The sequence below is a fragment of the Pristiophorus japonicus genome, chromosome 26 (assembly GCF_044704955.1).
Source record: "Pristiophorus japonicus isolate sPriJap1 chromosome 26, sPriJap1.hap1, whole genome shotgun sequence".
In the NCBI taxonomy this organism is placed as follows: Eukaryota; Metazoa; Chordata; class Chondrichthyes; family Pristiophoridae; genus Pristiophorus; species Pristiophorus japonicus.
In genome coordinates, this window is record NC_092002.1 from 15,890,841 (window position 1) to 15,910,604 (window position 19,764).

The 19,764-nt window shown below is 46.0% G+C and overlaps 1 protein-coding gene across 1 annotated transcript in view; it reads left to right on the forward strand.

The window, feature by feature from the left end:
• LOC139239096 (myb-related transcription factor, partner of profilin-like) overlaps window positions 1-19,764 on the forward strand; it is an 85,340-nt gene that overhangs the window by 30,678 nt on the left and 34,898 nt on the right. The window contains exons 2-3 of the mRNA XM_070867619.1: window positions 9,940-10,202; window positions 10,478-10,708. Coding sequence (XP_070723720.1) covers window positions 9,975-10,202; window positions 10,478-10,708 — 459 coding nt within the window. The 5' untranslated portion in view covers window positions 9,940-9,974. The remainder of the gene's footprint in view (window positions 1-9,939; window positions 10,203-10,477; window positions 10,709-19,764) is intronic.

Below are 19,764 nucleotides of genomic sequence, written 5' to 3' on the forward strand. Positions count from 1 at the left end.
TTTCAGCTCCTTGTATGACTTGGTCATTGTTTTCTCTGGTGCAAGCAAATCCCTGACGAGGCCATAGACCGTGGGCCCACAACTAGTCAACAAGATAGCTCTGCGCTTATCTGCCAGTGTGGCCGGATCATCGCCTATCAGGTCGTTTGCTACGAAATATTGGTCAAGCCGCTCCATAAAGGCTTCCCAATCTTCACCCTCTGAGAACTTTTCTAATGCACCAACGTTAGTCATCTTTGCGTGAAAGTTTGTAATCTCGTCGCCAATTGTTATGTCTTTAATAGTCTTATGAATGACTCCACGAGGTTTTGAGCTGTTGTGACCTTTGTCCCATTTATTGTAACTCCAGAGTGAGGCACAAGCATGGTGGGCAGCCTTTTATACTGGGCCCCGCATACCTATGCAGGTGACCCTCAGGTCTCCCACTGCAGTGCCCTCTGGTGGCATACCTTATGTGACTATACAGTTAGTATACATGGTCTACATACATGACAGATATTTGGGTGCTGTGTTCAACAGAGCCACCCAGCTGAGGCCTACTGAAATTTGGCTTCTAGTCATCTCTCCACTGTGACCCTGAGTGGCTGCAGATCTGCACACCACTCCCCCCACACTCCCCCAGTAGATATCTAGGGAAATCATTTGATTTTTCCGTTTTTCTCAGATCCTGTTCTGTTCTACTTATTCCTCACTTCTCTCTTTTTTAATAGCTCCTCTCTGCTTTTTTTTCCCAAACTCCCGCTCATGTTTAATTCAATTCCTGATTTTCCCATGCTTTTATTTTCCATTTTCTTTTTGTAATGTATTTGCTTCATGGGTTCTTTGCTTAAGAATTCATAGCAACATGTTGCTATTAAGAACTAGTTAGTTTATTAACAAAGTTTTAACAATCACACTACACATTACCAGTTCATCCACTGGGCTCACAACGCCATATCTCATCATGGATGATCTAGTCCCAACTGACTGGAGTTTTATTGAGTCTTGTGAACATCACGTGACTGGCTAAGCCACTCACAATGCCACACCTCTACCAATGTTAGTAAAGACAAACGTAGGTCCCCTGCAGTCAGAATCAGGGGAAGTCATAACGGGGAACAAAGAAATGGCAGACCAATTGAACAAGTACTTTGGTTCAGTATTCACTAAGGAGGACACAAACAACCTTCCGGATATAAAAGTGGTCAGAGGGTCTATTAAGGAGGAGGAACTGAGGGAAATCTTTATTAGTCGGGAAATTGTGTTGGGGAAATTGATGGGATTGAAGGCCGATAAATCCCCAGGGCCTGATGGACTGCATCCCAGAGTACTTAAGGAGGTGGCCTTGGAAATAGCGGATGCATTGACAGTCATTTTCCAACATTCCATTGACTCTGGATCAGTTCCTATCGAGTGGAGGGTAGCCAATGTAACCCCACTATTTAAAAAAGGAGGGAGAGAGAAAGCAGGGAATTATAGACCGGTCAGCCTGACCTCAGTAGTGGGTAAAATGATGGAATCAATTATTAAGGATGTCATAGCAGCGCATTTGGAAAATGGTGACATGATAGGTCCAAGTCAGCATGGATTTGTGAAAGGGAGATCATGCTTGACAAATCTTCTGGAATTTTTTGAGGATGTTTCCAATAAAGTGGACAAAGGAGTACCAGTTGATGTGGTATATTTGGACTTTCAGAAGGCTTTCGACAAGGTCCCACACAGGAGATTAATGTGCAAAGTTAAAGCACATGGGATTGGGGGTAGTGTGCTGACGTGGATTGAGAACTGGTTGTCAGACAGGAAGCAAAGAGTAGGAGTAAATGGGTACTTTTCGGAATGGCAGGCAGTGACTAGTGGGGTACCGCAGGGTTCTGTGCTGGGGCCCCAGCTGTTTACATTGTACATTAATGATTTAGACGAGGGGATTAAATGTAGTATCTCCACATTTGCGGATGACACTAAGTTGGGTGGCAGTGTGAGCTGCGAGGAGGATGCTATGAGGCTACAGAGTGACTTGGATAGGTTAGGTGAGTGGGCAAATGCGTGGCAGATGAAGTATAATGTGGATAAATGTGAGGTTATCCACTTTGGTGGTAAAAACAGAGAGACAGACTATTATCTGAATGGTGACAGATTAGGAAAAGGGAAGGTGCAACGAGACCTGGGTGTCATGGTACATCAGTCATTGAAGGTTGGCATGCAGGTACAGCAGGCGGTTAAGAAAGCAAATGGCATGTTGGCCTTCATAGCGAGGGGATTTGAGTACAGGGGCAGGGAGGTGTTGCTACAGTTGTACAGGGCCTTGGTGAGGCCACACCTGGAGTATTGTGTACAGTTTTGGTCTCCTAACTTGAGGAAGGACATACTTGCTATTGAGGGAGTGCAGCGAAGATTCACCAGACTGATTCCCGGGATGGTGGGACTGACCTATCAAGAAAGACTGGATCAACTGGGCTTGTATTCACTGGAGTTCAGAAGAGTGAGAGGGGACCTCATAGAAACGTTTAAAATTCTGACGGGTTTGGACAGGTTGGATGCAGGAAGAATGTTCCCAATGTTGGGGAAGTCCAGAACCAGGGGTCACAGTCTAAGGATAAGGGGTAAGCCATTTAGGACCGAGATGAGGAGAAACTTCTTCACCCAGAGAGTGGTGAACCTGTGGAATTCTCTACCACAGGAAGTAGTTGAGGCCAATTCACTAAATATATTCAAAAGGGAGTTAGATGAAGTCCTTACTACTCGGGGGATCAAGGGGTATGGCGTGAAAGCAGGAAGTGGGTACTGAAGTTTCATGTTCAGCCATGAACTCATTGAATGGCGGTGCAGGCTAAAAGGGCTGAATGGCCTGCTCCTGCACCTATTTTCTATGTTTCTATGTTTCTAATCTGTGAGCATACTCACAGGTGCATACATTACACCTTTTATCAACTCTTTTAAAGCCGCATTGTGACTATAAAACTCATTGGCCTAGAAATTCATCTTGGGCTGTGGTGCAATCGGGCAGTATCTGATCGGCCACTCATTATATGCAGTGCCTAATATTCAATTCCAGTGCACTCTTCGAGATGTTTTTCTAGGCTGCTAAGACTTAACAAGCAGAAAGAGGTTTTTAACAGAACTTTTCTGAAAAAAACTGTGTTTTATGTAGTATATCCTCCAACTGCTGGGCAATGCTATAGGTGAGCTACTAGTGTCAGCTGTGGCTCAGTGGGCAGCACTCTCTCCTCTCAAGTCAGAAGGTTGTGGGTTCAAATCTCACTCCAGAGATGTGAGCACAAAAATTTCTAAGCTGACACTCCAGTACAGTTCTGACGGAGTGCTGCACTGTCAGAGGTGCCCTCGTTCAGATGAGATGTTAAACTGATGCCCCGCCTGCTCTTTCAGGTTGACATAAAACATAGAAAATCGGTGCAGAAGTAGGCCATTTGGCCCTTTGAGCCTGCACTGCCATTCAATGAGTTCATGGCTGAACATGCAACTTCAGTACCCCATTCCTGCTTTCTCGCCATACCCCTTGATCACCCTAGTAGTAAGGACTTCATCTAACTCCTTTTTGAATATATTTAGTGAATTGGCCTCAACAACTTTCTGTGGTAGAGAATTCCACAGGTTTACCACTCTCTGGGTGAAGAACTTTCTCCTCATCTCGGTCCTAAATGGCTTACCCTTTATCCTTAGACTGTGACTCCTGGTTCTGGACTTCCCCAACATTGGGAACATTCTTCTTGCATCTAACCTGTCTAAACCCGTCAGAATTTTAAACGTTTGTATGAGATCCCCTCTCATTCTCCAGAACTCCAGTGAATACAAGCCCAGTTGATCCAGTCTTTCTTGATATGTCAGTCCCACCATCCTGGGAATCAGTCTGGTGAACCTTCGCTGCACTCCCTCAATAGCAAGAATGTCCTTCCTCAAGTTAGGAGACCAAAACTGTACACAATACTCCAGGTGAGGCCTCACCAAGGCCCTGTACAACTGTAGTAACACCTCCCTGCCCCTGTACTCAAATCCCCTCGCCATGAAGGCCAACATGCTATTGGCTTTCTTAACCGCCTGCTGTACCTGCATGCCAACCTTCAATGACTGATATACCATGACACCCAGGTCTCGTTGCATCTCCCCTTTTCCTCATCTGTCACCATTCAGATAATAGTCTGTCTCTCTGTTTTTACCACCAAAGTGGATAATCTCACATATTTATCCACATTATACTTCATCTGCCATGCATTTGTCCACTCACCTAACCTATCCAAGTAACTCTGCAGCCTCATAGCATCCTCCTCGCAGCTCACACTGCCACCCAACTTAGTGTCATCCGCAAATTTGGAGATACTACATTTAATCCCCTCGTCTAAATCATTAATGTACAATGTGAACAGCTGGGGCCCCAGCACAGAACCTTGCGGTACCCCACTAGTCACTGCCTGCCATTCTGAAAAGTACCCATTTACTTCTACTCCTTGCTTCCTGTCTGCCAACCAGTTCTCAATCCACGTCAGCACACTACCCCCAATCCCATGTGCTTTAACTTTGCACATTAATCTCTTGTGTGGGACCTTGTCGAAAGCCTTCTGAAAGTCCAAATATACCACATCAACTGGTTCTCCCTTGTCCACTTTACTGGAAACATCCTCAAAAAATTCCAGAAGATTTGTCAAGCATGATTTCCCTTTCACAAATCCATGCTGACTTGGACCTATCATGTCACCTCTTTCCAAATGCGCTGCTGTAACATCCTTAATAATTGATTCCATCATTTTACCCACTACCGATGTCAGGCTGACCAGTCTATAATTCCCTGTTTTCTCTCTCCCTCCTTTTTTAAAAAGTGGGGTTACATTGGCTACCCTCCACTCGATAGGAACTGATCCAGAGTCTATGGAATGTTGGAAAATGACTGTCAATGCATCCGCTATTTCCAAGGCCACCTCCTTAAGTACTCTGGGATGCAGTCCATCAGGCCCTGGGGATTTATCGGCCTTCAATCCCATCAATTTCCCCAACAAAATTTCCCGACTAATAAGGATTTCCCTCAGTTCCTCCTTCTTACTAGACCCTCTGACCCCGTTTATATCTGGAAGGTTGTTTGTATCCTCCTTAGTGAATACCGAACCAAAGTACTTGTTCAATTGGTCTGCCATTTCTTTGTTCCCCGTTATGACTTCCCCTGATTCTGACTGCAGGGGACCAACGTTTGTCTTTACTAACCTTTTTCTCTTTACATATCTATAGAAGCTTTTGCAGTCCGTCTTAATGTTCCCTGCAAGCTTCCTCTCGTACTCTATTTTCCCTGCCCTAATCAAACCCTTTGTCCTCCTCTGCTGAGTTCTAAATTTCTCCCAGTCCCCGGGTTCGCTGCTATTTCTGGCCAATTTGTATGCCACTTCCTTGGCTTTAATATAATCCCTGATTTTCCTTGATAGCCACGGTTGAGCCACCTTCCCTTTTTTATTTTTATGCCAGACAGGGATGTACAATTGTTGTAGTTCATCCATGTGGTCTCTAAGGCCCCAAGTTTCCACATGCGGCAAAACGGGCGTCCCTCCGAGCTGGGCGCCCTTTTTTCGTGCCGAAAACTGCGCCTGAAAATAAACGCGCGATTCTCGAGCGCTTTGCAGCTCGATGTCAGCTTGGCGCGGCGCACAGGGGGCGGAGCCTACCACTCGCGCCGATTTTGTAAGTAGGAGGGGGCGGGTACAATTTAAATTAGTTTTTTTCGTGCCGGCAACCCTGCGCGTGCGCGTTGGAGCGTTCGCGCACGCGCAGTGTGAAGAAAACATTGGCACTCGGCCATTTTAAAAAGTGCTGCAGAAAAAGTGAAAATTTGTTTATTGAACCCTTGCAAAGACGTGAATTTTAATTTTCTTGATATTTCTGTGTGTGAGGGTGAGGGAGTGCATTCTGTAATTAAAGATAGACTGTGATAAACGGGACACATGCACTTGTTTGAGACTATTCAAATTCTTTGTAGCTGTTCAATTTTTAACATTTTTTAATAAAACCACATTGCCCTTCCATGATCAGCACTGAGGCTTCTTGCAGCTTTCTCCCCCTGCCATCCGTCGGGCCCGACGGCAAACGGCTGCCTCAAGTTCTGAGGCTTCCTGCAGCTTTCTCCCTCCCTCCCTCCCCTCCCCCTGCCGTCGGTCAGTCCCGACGGCAAACCGCTACCTGAAAGGCCTGCCTGAAGCACTTTCACACAGGTAGGAACATGGTTTATTTAAACTTTTCTTTGCTTATAAATTTTTATTCAGGTTGGATTTATTTGGATAATATTTGTATAAGTATAACTAAGGCTTTATTGTAGAATTTAATGACTTCCCTTCCCCCCCCTCCCCGCCCACCTCGTTCCCGACGCCTAATTTGTAACCTGCGCCTGATTTTTTAATGTGTCGACAAGGTTTTTTCAAGCCTACAAAAATCTTCACTTGCTCCATTCTAAGTTAGTTTGGAGTGCGTTTTCACTGTGGAAACTTTCAAATCAGGCGTCAGTGGCCGGACACGCCCCCTTTTGAAAAAAAAATTCTGTTCAAAAGTGAAACTTCTACCTGACTGGAACTGCAGAAAACTTAAATGTGGAGAATTCCGATTTCTAAGATACTCCGTTCTCCGCCAGTTGCTCCTAAAAATCAGGAGCAAATCATGTGGAAACTTGGGGCCAATATGTCTGCCATTGCCCATCCACAATCATCCCATGGCTCTATTTCAAAGAAGAGCAGGAGAGTTATCCCTGGTGAACTGGGGCCAATATTTATCACTCAATCAACACAACAAAAAAACAGATTATCTGGTCATTATCACATTGCTGTTTGTGGGAGCTTGCTGTGCACAAATTGGCTGTCGTGTTTCCTACATTACAACAGAGGCTACACTTCAAAAGTACATCATTGGCTGTAAAGCGCTTTGAGACGTTCGGTGGTCATGAAAGGTGCCATATAAATCCAAGTCTTTCTTTACAAGTAATTATAAAACAGACACCCAGCACACATCTCAGTCTCCAACCATCATGCTTTTGGAGTTGCAGATGCAAAACAATTTTAATATGAGAAAAATAGTTACGTTCTCTAACGGAGAGCTTGAAATTAAAAACAGCTGCGAAGCCTTCGAAATGACCTGAATTTGCTTATTTAAGCCAGTTCCCCATAGAGTATATTTATTTGAGAAATGGCCTTAAAGGGATCGTTGTAGGGGTCCAGCACCCAATATCTGTCATGGTTAGCCCACGAAAAAGGTGCAGGAATTGCAATTACCCCATGTCGGTTGTGTGGAATGAAGGCAGCACAGTAACTTCGTGCTGCCTGCTCATTATAAATATTTCTGTGGCAGCCAGCACTCCCCACACTGTTTTTTGGCTGCACGCAATCAGCAGGAAGCCCAATATAGTTAATAACTTGCATTAACTTGCCACAAACTGCGTTCCCTAGCCTCTGACTCCATCCCTTTCCCTAGCATCTATTTGAGGCTAAACCAGACTATTCGCAACCTAGCCGTCATATTTGACCCTGAAATGAGCTTCCGGTCACATATCCGATCTAAAACCGCCTATTTCCACCTCCGTAACATCACCCGCCTCCGCCCCTGCCTCAGTTCATCTGCTGCTGAAACCCTCATCCATGCCTTTGTTACCTCTAGATACGACTACTCCAACACACTCCCACATTTTACCCTACGTAAACTTGAGATCATCCAAAACTCGGCAGCCTGCGTCTTAACTCGCACCAAGTCCCAATCACCCATCACCCCTGTGCTCGCTGAACTACATTGGCTCCTGGTTAAGCAATGCCTCGATTTCAAAATTCTTATGCTTGTTTACAAATTATTCCATGGCCTCACCTCTCCCTATCTCTAATTTCTTTCAGCCTCACAACCCCACAAGATGCCTGCACTCCTCAAATTCTACCCTCTTGAGCATCCCTGATTATAACTGCTCAACCATCGGTGGCTGTGCCTTCAGTTGCTTGGGCCATAAGCTCTGGAACTCCCTCCCTAAACCTCTCCCCCTCTCTACCTCTCTTTCCTCCTTCAAGACGCTCCTTAAAACCTATCTCTTTGGTCATCTGCCATAATTTTTTCTTATGTGGCTCGGTATCAAATTTATCAAATTGTCTTACAACATTGCTGTGAAGTGCCTTGAGATGTTATACTATGTTAAAGGTGCTATATAAATAAAGTTGTTGTTTTACTTAAATGGGAGGTGCATTGTGACTGGAGCAGGTGCTGAGAGTCATTCTTTACGGTAGAGGACACTAACAATATTCCAACAGTGGATAGTCAAGGGGCTATAGGGGGGGGAGGAACTTAACACAATCACAATCACTAAGGAGGTGGTACTCAGTAAGATAATGGAACTAATAGGCAGAATAATTCCCAGGACCTGATGGCTTGCATCCTAGAGTCTTAAGAGAAGTAACGGCAGGGATTGTGGATGCATTGGTTGTAATTTACCAAAATTCCCTGGATTCTGGGGAGGTCCCAGCAGATTGGAAAACTGCAAATGTAATGCCCCTATTTAAAAAAGGAGGCAGACAAAAAGCAGGAAGCTATAGACCAGTTAGCCTAACATCCGTGGTTGGGAAAATGTAGAAGTCCATTATTAAAGAAGCAGTAGCAGGACATTTGGAAAAGCAAAATTCGGTCAGGCAGAGTCAGCATGGATTTATGAAGGGAAAGTCATGTTTAACAAATTTGCTGGAATTCTTTGAGGATGTAACGAACAGGGTGGATAAAGGGGAATCAGTGGATGTGGTGTATTTGGACTTCCAGAAGGCATTTGACAAGGTGCCACATAAGAGGATACTGCATAAGATAACAGTTCACGGGGTGAGGTGTAATATATTAGCATGGGTAGAGGATTGGCTAACTAACAGAAAACAGAGAGTCGGGATAAATGGTTCATCTCTGGTTGGCAACCAGTAACTAATCGGGTGCCGCAGGGATCAGTGCTGGGACCCCAACTATTTACAATCTATATTAACAACTTGGAAGAAGGGACTGAGTATAACGTAGCCAAGTTTACTGATGATACAAAGATGGGAGGAAAAGCAATATGTGAGGAGGACACAAAAAATCTGCAAAAGGACATAGACAGGCTAAGTGAGTGGGCAAAGATTTGGCAGATGGAGTATAATGTTGGAAAATGCAAGGTCATGCACTTTGGCAGAAAAAAAATCAAAGAGCAAGTTATTATTTAAATGGAGAAAGATTGCAACGTGCTGCAGTACAGTGGGACCTGGGGGTACTTGTGCATTAAACACAAAAGGATAGTATGCAGGTACAGTAAGTGATCAGGAAGGCCAATGGAATCTTGGCTTTTATTGCGAAGTGGATGGAGTATAAAAGCAGGAAAGTCTTGCTACAGCTATACAGGGTATTGGTGAGGCCACACCTGGAATACTGCAGCAGTTTTGGTTTTCATATTTACGAAAGGACATATTTGCTTTGGAGGCAGTTCAGAGAAGGTTCACTAGGTTGATTCCGGAGATGAGGGGGTTGACTTCTGAGGAAAGGTTGAGTAGGTTGGGTCTCTACTCATTCGAATTCAGAAGAATGAGAGGTGATCTTATCGAAACGTATAAGATTATGAGGGGGTTTGACAAGGTGAATGCTGAGAGGATGTTTCCACTGATGGGGGAGACTAGAACTAGAGAGCATGATCTTAGAATAAGGGGCCGCCCATTTAAAACTGAGATGAGGAGAAATTTCTTCTCTGAGGGTTGTAAATCTGTGGAATTTACTGCCTCAGAGAGCTGTGGAAGCTGGGACATTGAATAAATTTAAGATAGAAATAGACAGTTTCTTAAACGATAAGGGGATAAGGGGTTTTGGAGAGCGGGCAGGGAGGTGGAGCTGAGTCCGTGATCAGATCAGCCATGATCTCATTGAATGACAGAGCAGGCTTGAGGGGCCATATGGCCTACTCCTGTTCCTATTTCTTATCTTCTTATGTTCTTATTCTGCAAGTGAATCTGACCTGGGAAACTGAAGAACGGCTGACCATGGGAAAGCAGACACCCAGGTTTTTGGAAGCTGCCCTGGAAGTCTTGTTGGAGGAGGTGGAAAGGAAGAGAGATGTCCTGTTTCCTCAGGGGGGCAGGAGGTCCCCCAGACACATGATAAGAAGGCAGTGGGAGCATATAGCCATGGAAGTCAATGCCAGCAGTGTTGCCCCAAGGACCTGGATTCAGTGCCGGAAGAAGTTTAATGATCTCACACGAGTGGTCAAGGTGAGTGAATTCATCTTCAGATGCCATATACTACCAACTGCACCACTAACAGCCACTGCTCAAATCACCACACACCCATCACTCACCTACCAACAATCTCTATCAATCACGACTTGTACCTAACATTCATATGCTTTACCTCACCCTCACACACTTAGCACTGCTGCAAGCCTCAAACCCACATCTCACAGCTTGCATACACTGCCAGCTATGCAACCATGACAGCCACATCACCCAATGTATGACACACTGACACATTTTGCTCTCTGTTGCAGGAGAAGGTGGCGCACAACCGGAGGCAGCAAGAGCTAATCAGAGGGAGAGATTCGTGCCTGCATGTTCTAACCCCCATGGAGGAGACAGTGCTGGCTATTATGGGAAGAGGCATTGCTGAGGCCATAGCCACCGGCAGGGAGGAAGCTATTGAAGATGGTCACCTGATCTCCTTCTCTCATCCCACTTCTTCCTCATCCATAGTCTCTTCTGACTGGGAAACTGCTGATGATGTAAGCATGCACTTCCTACTTTCTCCTCTCTCCTCACCACAACCCTATTAGAACATAAGAATTAAAAGCAGGAGTAAGCCCTACGGTCCCTCGAGCTTGCTCCGCCGATCAATAAGATCATGGCTGATCTTCAACCTCAACTCCAAGTTCCCACCTGATCTTTATATCCCTTAATTCTTCTAGAGTCCAAAAGCCTATCGATCTCAGCCTTGAATATACTCAACGATTGAGCATGCACAGCCCTTTGGGATAGAGGATTCCAAAGATTCACAACCCTCAGTGAAGAAATTCATCCTCATCTGAGTCTTAAATCACCGACCCCCTTATGCCCTGTAGTTCTAGACTCTCCAACAAAGGGGAAACAACCTCTTAGCATTCATCCTGTCAATCCCCCTCAGAATCTTACACGGTCTCTAAAATGTCAGTCTGCTTGTCCAACATCCAATTCTGGATGAGCAGAAATGTTCTCCAATTGAATATTGGGAAGACCGAAGCCATTGTTTTCGGTCCCCTCCACAAACTCCATCCCTCTCCCCAACTTCTGTCTGAGGCTGAACCAGACTGTTCGCAACCTTGGTGTCACATTTGACCCTGAAATGATTATTTGACCACATATCTGCAGCATAACTAAGACCGCCTATTTCCAGCTCTGTAACATTGCCCGTCTCCACCCTTGCCTCAGCTCATCTGCTGCTGAAACCCTCATTCATGCCTTTGTTACCTCTAGACTTGACTATTCCAACACACTCCTGGCTGGCCTCCCACATTCTACCCTATGTAAACTGGAGGTGATCCAAAACTCGGCTGCCCGTGTTCTAACTCACACAAGTCCCATTCACCCATCACCCCTGTGCTCGCTGACCTACATTGGATCCCGGTTAAGCAACGCCTCGATTTTAAAATACTCATGCTTGTTATCAAATCCCTCCATGGCCTCGCCCCTCCCTATCTCTGTAATCTCCTCCAGCCCCATACCCCCTGAGATGTCTGCGCATCTCTAATTCTGCCCTCCTGAGCATCCCTGATTATAATCACTCAACCATTGGTGGCCATGCCTTCTGTTGCCTTGGCCCCAAGCTCTGGAACTCCCTGCCTCAACCTCTCTTTCCTCCTTCAAGACACTCCTTAAAACACACCTCTTTAACCAAGCTTTTGGTCACCTGCTCAAATTTCTCCTTACGTGGCTCAGTGTCAAATTTTTAATCTCATAATACTCCTGTGAAGTGCTTTGGGACATTTCGCTATGTGAAAGGCGCTATATAAATACACGTTGTTGTTGTTAACTCGCACACCAAAGGCTGCCTGCAGCATGCCGAGCAGGCTGATCGTAATGCCAATCAGCAATCAATACTGATTTGATGCTAGTGCTTATTTTGGATCGCATGACAGCAGTTGTAGTTTCCACTCTGGCACCCAGATGTTGGGTAGATACTGCTTGTGCTGTGATGGAAGATGAGACATCGGCCATCAGATACTGCATCATGGTTGGCTCCACAAGTGTGTTGATATAGGTGGCCACCTGTTCCACGTTGGAAAGGATGGGCTCCAAGCTCTGCGTAAAGACCTGTGTCAAGTTGGTGCCAGACTCCTCCATGCCCTTTGACATTGAACGCAGGCTTTCGAGTGCACCAAGCATTTGGGTGTGTATATCCTTTAGCCTTCTACTGTAGCCTGGCCCATCAAAGTCATCATCTGAGTCCTCTGCAGCAGAACTAGTGTGCGACTTCGTCCTCCAGCGAGCTGTCCTTGCCCCATGCCCTGGCAACAGCACACTTGTGCCTGGTGTCTCACTACGTGCAGATTCCATTGCACATGTGCACATAGAGGTCCAATTTAGTGGACCAACTTTCCTTGCTCAACTCGTGCTGGAAATTGGTTTGGGGGCTGGCAGTTGGCTAAAACAAGCATCGGGCTCCTTGAATATGCTAATAAGTAGATAACTGTTTCCAAACCAGAAACTAGTATGGGCTGACTGCAGCAGGATTAGCTGGTGTACATGTGGTCAAACCAGTGGTCCTTAAAAGCTGGAGGTCCCCACCAAAAAGTGAACTTTCTAAAAAAAATTCTTTACCCAAATATGGAGCTCGGAAGAGTGGTCCTTCCAACTCCACATTAAAACTGCGGTACACTATAGGCTCCCTGCAGATTGCCTCCACCAGCAACCCCCCTCTCCCCGGCCCCCCCCACCAACGCCCGCACCCTGGACTCACTGTACGTCATAAGAACATAAAAAATAGGGGCGTGAGGAGGCCACCTGGCCCCTCGAGCCTGCTCTACCATTCAATAAGATCATGGCTGATCTGATCTTGGCCTCAACTCCACTTTCCTGTCCGCTCCCCATAACTCCCCATATCATTCAAAAATCTGTTTATCTCTCTCTTAAATATATTCAATGACCCAGCCTCCACAGCTCTCTAGGGCAGAGAATTCCAAAGATTCAAACCCTCAGAGAAGAAATTCCTCCTCATTTCCATGGGCGACCCCTTATACTGAAACTATGTCCCCTAGTTCTAGATTCCCCCACGAGGGGAAACATCCTCTCTGCATCTACCCTGTCAAGCCCCCTCAGAATCTTACACATTTCAATAAGATCATCCCTCATTCTTCTAAACTCCAATGAGTATAGGCCCAACCTGCTCAACCTATCTTCATAACACAACCTCTTCAATGCAAGTATATCCTTCCTTAAATAAGTAGACCAAAACTGTACGCAGTACTCGAGGTGTGGTCTCACCAATGCCCTGTACAGTTGTAGCAGGACTTCCCTACTTTTTACTCCATCCCCCATACAATAATGGCCAACCTTCCATGTGCCTTCATGATTCCTTGCTGTACCTGCATGCTAACTTTTTGTGTTTCATGTACAAGGACCCCCAGATCTCTCTGTATTTCAGGTTTTTGTAATCTCTCCCATTTAAATAATAATTTGCTTTTTTATTTTTCCTACCAAAGTGGATAACCTCACATTTTCCCACATTATACTCCATCTGCCAAATTTTCGCCCACTCACTTAGCCTGTCTATATCCCTTTATAGATTCTTTGCATCCTCCTCATAACTTGCTTTCCCACCTATCTTTGTATCATCAGCAAATTTGGCTAAATTACACTCAGTCCCTTCATCCAAGTCATTAATATAAATTGTAAATAGTTGAGGCCCCAGCACTGATCCCCAATAGTTATAGTTTGCCATCCTGAAAATGACCCATTTATCCCGACTCTCTTGTTTTCTGTTCGTTCGTCAATCCTCTATCCTGGCTAATATATTACCCCAACCCCGTGAGCTCTTATCTTGTGCAGTAACCTTTTATGTGGCACCTTATCGAATGCCTTCTGGAAATCCAAATACACCACATCCACTGATTCCCCTTTATCCACCCTGCTCGTTACCTGGTCCTTGGTCACGAGCCAGTCGGCCATTCTTATAACCATCCGGGGGATTTTGTCACATGACCTCCCGCTTCCAACCGCCCTTCCCCCACACTCCCATGATTGGCTGCCCTTCACACTCCTCCACACGACGCACTGCCTATCACACCAATTGGATTGCGAAGAGACTCTTTGTTAGCCGATTGAATGGTTTCTTGATTTGTCAGTTAACCAGCCCTTTTACGTCATCTGCTATATTATTAAGGCCCTAAGCTCTGAAATTCCCTCCCTAAACCTTTACACCCCTCTCCCTCTCTTTTCTACGTTAAGACGCTCCTTAAAACCTACCTCCTTCATTGCCCTAATATCTCCTTATGTGGCTCGGTGTCCAATTTTGTTTGATAATGCTCCTGTGAAGCGCCCTGGGATGTTTTACTATGTTAAACACAAAATACAAGTTGTAGTTGTTGTAATAAACAAAAGTATTTAAAGAAAAATAATTTTAAAAACTATTTTTTTTAATGCCCCTATGATTTTTCTTTCTGGTGTTGCTCAGAGCAGTAGCCAGAAGATTAACCTTTAATTCCTAAAAACTCTCGGACAATCAAAAGACCCAAGTTGTGCTGGGATCCTGGTCTATCATATTTAAATAGGATCAAGTGGGTGTGGTGAAATCTACTTTCCCCGATTTTACCTCTACTATCATTTGGGTCCAAAAAATAAGCAATAATATCCAGAAATGAATTCTAAGCTCTGTTATATATGAATAAAGAGTCTGACCAGATACTGTGAGCTCAAAGTAAAGTGTGACCGTAGTCTTTTATTTCAGGTCTCCAGAGGCCTCCTTAAGTACAGATGTTCCCAAAGGATTATGGGATCCCTTGGGACTCCAGGGGATGAGCCCTCTGGTGGTTAAACAAGGTATTTATAGGTTTACAAATATAACAACACTCCCCCCCCATCCCCCCAAAGTCAATAGTGCAACTATTTACAAGGTGAGTCGATCTAGGGCCTGTCTTTCCCTGGTTGATCATCTTGGTGCAAATGCTGGTTTTGGTGAGTCGTTTGTTGGGCCCTCGCTGGACTGCTGTGCAGCTGGCCTTGCTGGGCTCCCTGGTGTGGTGAGTCCTGCTGGGCTGCTGTGGGTGATAGGTTCTGCTTCGTGGTCACACGCTGTGTCGGTTGCCATTGGTGTGTGTGTTGGTGGGGTCAAAAAAGGTAGGGTCTAATGTGGGTTGCTCTTGATAGTCCGTGAATCTGAGTTTGGTTTGGTCCAAGTGTTTCCTGTAGATGAGTCCATTTGAAAGTTTGACCCAAAACACCCTACTCCCCTCTTTGGCTGCGACAGTGCCGGGAAGCCACTTGGGACCTTGTCCATAGTTCAACACAAATACAGGATCATTAATTTCAATTTCACGTGACACATTTGCGCTATCATGATATGTACTTTGTTGAAGCTGCCTGCTCTCTACCTGTTCGTGTAGATCAGAGTGGACTAATGAGAGCCTTTTCTTAAGTGCCCTTTTCATGAGCAGTTCAGCGGGGGGAACCCCAGTGAACGATTGGGGTCTCGTGCAGGACTCAGGATAGATGAGTCTGCAGTGAGCCTTCAGTTACCCTCTTCAAGCTCTGCTTAATTGTTTGCACTGCTCTCTCTGCCTGACCATTGGATGCTGGTTTGAACGGGGCAGATGTAATATGTTTGATCCCATTGCGGGTCATGAACTCTTTGAACTCGGCACTGGTGAAACACGGCCCGTTGTCGCTCACAAGACAGGCATGCGTGGCAAACATGGCCCGCAGGCTGTCAGTGGTGGCAGCGGACGTGCTTGCCGACATTATCTCACATTCAATCCATTTGGAGTACGCATCTACAACCACTAGGAACATTTTACCCAAGAACTGGCCTGCATAGTCAACATCGACCCTAGACCACGGTTTGGAGGGCCAAGACCATAAACTTAGTGGCGTCTCCTGAGTGCACTGCTTAACTGAACATGTGTTACATTTGTGCACGCAGGACTCTAAGTCCGCATCGATACCGGGCCACCACACGTGAGATCTGGCTATCGCTTTCATCATTACAATGCATGGGTGAGTACTGTGGAGATCACTGATGAAAGTGTCTCTGCCCTTTTTGGGTACCACAACCCGATTACCCCACAGAAGGCAGTCTGCCTGTATAGACATTTCATCTTTGCGCCGCTGATACGGCTTTATCTCTTCCTGCATTTCTAATGGGACACTGGACCAGCTCCCGTGAAGCACACAGTTTTTTACTAAGGACAGTAAGGGGTCCTGGCTCATCCAGGTTCTAATCTGTTGGGCAGTAACAGGTGATTGCTCACTCTCGAATACTTCCATTACCATGACTAAATCTGCGGGCTGTGCCATTTCCACCCCCATAGTGAACAATGGCAGCCAATTGAGAGCATCGGCACAGTTTTCTGTGCCTGGCCTGTGGTGGATGGTGTAGTTGTATGCGGACAACGTGAGTGCCCATCTCTGGATGCGGGCCGATGCATTTGTTTTTATCCCCTTACTTTCAGAAAAGAGGGATATCCGTGGCTTATGGTCAGTTTCCAATTCAAATTTGAGCCCAAACAGATATTGATGCATTTTCTTTACCCCATAAACACACGCTAACGCTTTTTCAATCATGCTGTAGGCCCTCTCAGCCATAGACAGACTTCTGGATGCATAAGCAACCGGTTGCAATTTCTCAGATTCATTAGTTTGTTGCAATACACACCCAACACCGTATGACGCGCATCACATGCTAGTACCAAATGCTTACATGGATCATACAACACAAGCAATTTGTTTGAGCATAACAGTTTTATAGCTTTTACAAAGGCATTTTCTTGGCTTACCCCATACCCTTTATGCAGTAAGGCATGTAGTGGTTCTAACAGTGTGCTGAGACCCGGTAAGAATTTACCAAAATAGTTCAGGAGTCCTAGAAACGACCGCAGCTCCATCACATTCTGTGGCCTTGGTGCGTTCTCGATTGCCTCTGTCTTCGAATCGGTAGGCCTGATGCCATCCACCGCGATTCTTCTCCCCAGGAACTCCACTTCAGGCGCCAGGAAAACGCTCTTTGGCATTTTAACCTGAGCCCCACACGGATAAGCCGACTAAGAACCTTCTCCAGGTTCTGCAGATGCTCGACTGTGTCCCGACCTGTAACCAAGATGTCGTCCTGGAAGACCATGGTGCGCAGGATCGACTTCAGTAAGCTTTCCATGTTTCTCTGGAATATCGGCGCAGCTGACCAAAACCCAAACGGGCATCTGTTGTAAATGAAGAGACCTTTGTGTGTGTTGATGTCGGTGAGGCCCTTCGCTAATTCCTCCAGCTCCTGCATCATGTAGGCCGAGGTCAAGTCCAGCTTCGTGAACGTCTTTACTCCTGTCAGTGCGCAAAAAGGTCGTCTGTCTTTGGTAATGGGTATTGATCCTGCAGGGAGAAACGATTGATAGTTACTATGTAATCACCACAGATTCTGACTGCTGTCTCCCTTGAGGACTGGAACAATCGGACTGGCCCACTTGTTGAATTCGATCGGTGAAATGATGCCCTCTTGTTGCAGTCGGTCCAGCTCGATCTCCACCCTCTCATCATGTACGGTACTGCTGTCGCCTTGTGATGGATGGGTCACGCCCCCGGAATTAGGTGGATCTGCACTTTTGCTCCTTGGAACTTCCCGATGCTTGGTACGAACAGCGAGGGGAACTTTTTTAAGACCTGGGCACACGAAGTGTCGTCGACGGATGAGAGCACTTGGATGTCGTCCAAGTTCCAGTGTATCTTCCCCAACTAGCTCCTGCCGAGCAACGTGGGGCCATGACCCAGTATCACCCAGAGTGGTAGCTTGTGCAACGCTTCATTGTAGGAGTCCTTTACGATAGCACTGCCAATTACGGGAATCAGTTCCTTTGTGTACGTTCTCAGTTTAGTGCGAATGGGAGTCAGGACTGGCCTTGAGTCCTTGCTGCATCACAATTTATCGAAAGTCTTTTTGCTCATAATGGACTGGCTCGTGCCCGTGTCCAGCTCCATCGACACCAGAAATCCATTTAATTCAACCTTCAACATTATCGGGGTACACTTTGTGGTAAATGTGTGCACCCCATATACCTCTGCCTCCTCGGTCTGAGGCTCCACAGCCCTTGCAAACGTATCCTTTGAAGCGGCATGAATGGAAATGATGATCACCCCCGCAGCGCCAACAAGGTGTCAATGGCCTAGCACTCATCACCCTTGATGGTGAACTCTGAGACATCTGCGGACATGCAGCTGCAGGTATGTGAGGCCTGCCCTGTATGTTGCGAGTCGAAAACAACATTACTTTGTTCACAGTACTTGTACTAGCACTCATGTGCTGAGAGATTTGCTTGGTATTGTCACTGGTGGCTATCGCTATGGCTTTACTCAATGTTGGGGTCTCTCCAGTCAAAAGTTAGCGAATTATCACTTCATGGCCAATGCCAAGTACAAAGAAGTCCCTGAGCATGTGGTCCAAATGTCCTTCAAATTCACAATGTCCTGCAAAGCGTCTTAGCTCGGCGACATAGCTCGCCGCTTTCTGGCCTTTAGACCTTTTGTACGTGTAGAACCGGTACCTCGCTATCAGAACGCTTTCCTTCGAGTTAAGATGCTCCCGGACCAGTGTGCACATTTCATCATACGATTTCTCTGTGGGTTTCACTAGAGCAAGCAGATTTTTCATGAAGCCATACGTTGGTGCCCCGCAAACGATGAGGAGAATCGCCCTTCGCTTGGCAGCATTCCCTTCTCCTTCCAGCTCGTAGGCCACGAAGTATTGGTCGAGCCGCTCCACGAAGGTTCCCCAATCATCTCCCTCCGAAAATTTCTCCAGGATGCCCACTGTTCTCTGCATTGTTGCGGTGGGGTTCGTCATCTGTATCTCGTCGCCAGTTGTTATGTATGAATAAAGAGTTTGACCAGATACTGTGAGCTCAAAGTAAAGTGTGACCATAGTCTTTTATTTCAGGTCTCCAGAGTGCCTCTCCAGTCTGTGAGGCCTCCTTAAGTACAGGTGCTCTCAAGGGATTGTGAGATCCCTTGGGACTCCAGGGGATAAGCCCTCTGGTGGTTAAACAAGGTATTTACAGATTTACATATATAGCAACATAGAAAATACGTGCAGGATTAGGCCATTCGGCCCTTCGAGCCTGCACCACCATTCAATATGATCATGGCTGATCATTCATCTCAGTATTCCTTTCCCACTTTCTCTCCATACCCCTTGATCCCTTTAGCCATAAGGGCCACATCTAACTCCCTCTTGAATATATCCAATGAACTGGCATCAACGACTCTCTTCGGCAGGGAATTCCACAGGTTAACAACTCTCTGAGTGAAGAAGTTTCTTCTCATATCAGTCCTAAATGGCCTACCCCTTATCCTAAGACTGTGACCCTGGTTCTGGACTTCCCCAATATCGGGAACATTCTTCCCGCATCTAACATGTCCCGTCCCATCAGAACATTATACGTTTCTATGAGATCCCCTATCATCCTTCTAAACTCCAGTGTATAAAGGCCCAGTTGATCCAGTCTCTCCTCATATGTAAGTTCTGCCATCCTGGGAATCAGTCTGGTGAACCTTCGCTGCACTCCCTCAATAGCAAGAACATCCTTCCTCAGATTAGGAGATCAAAACT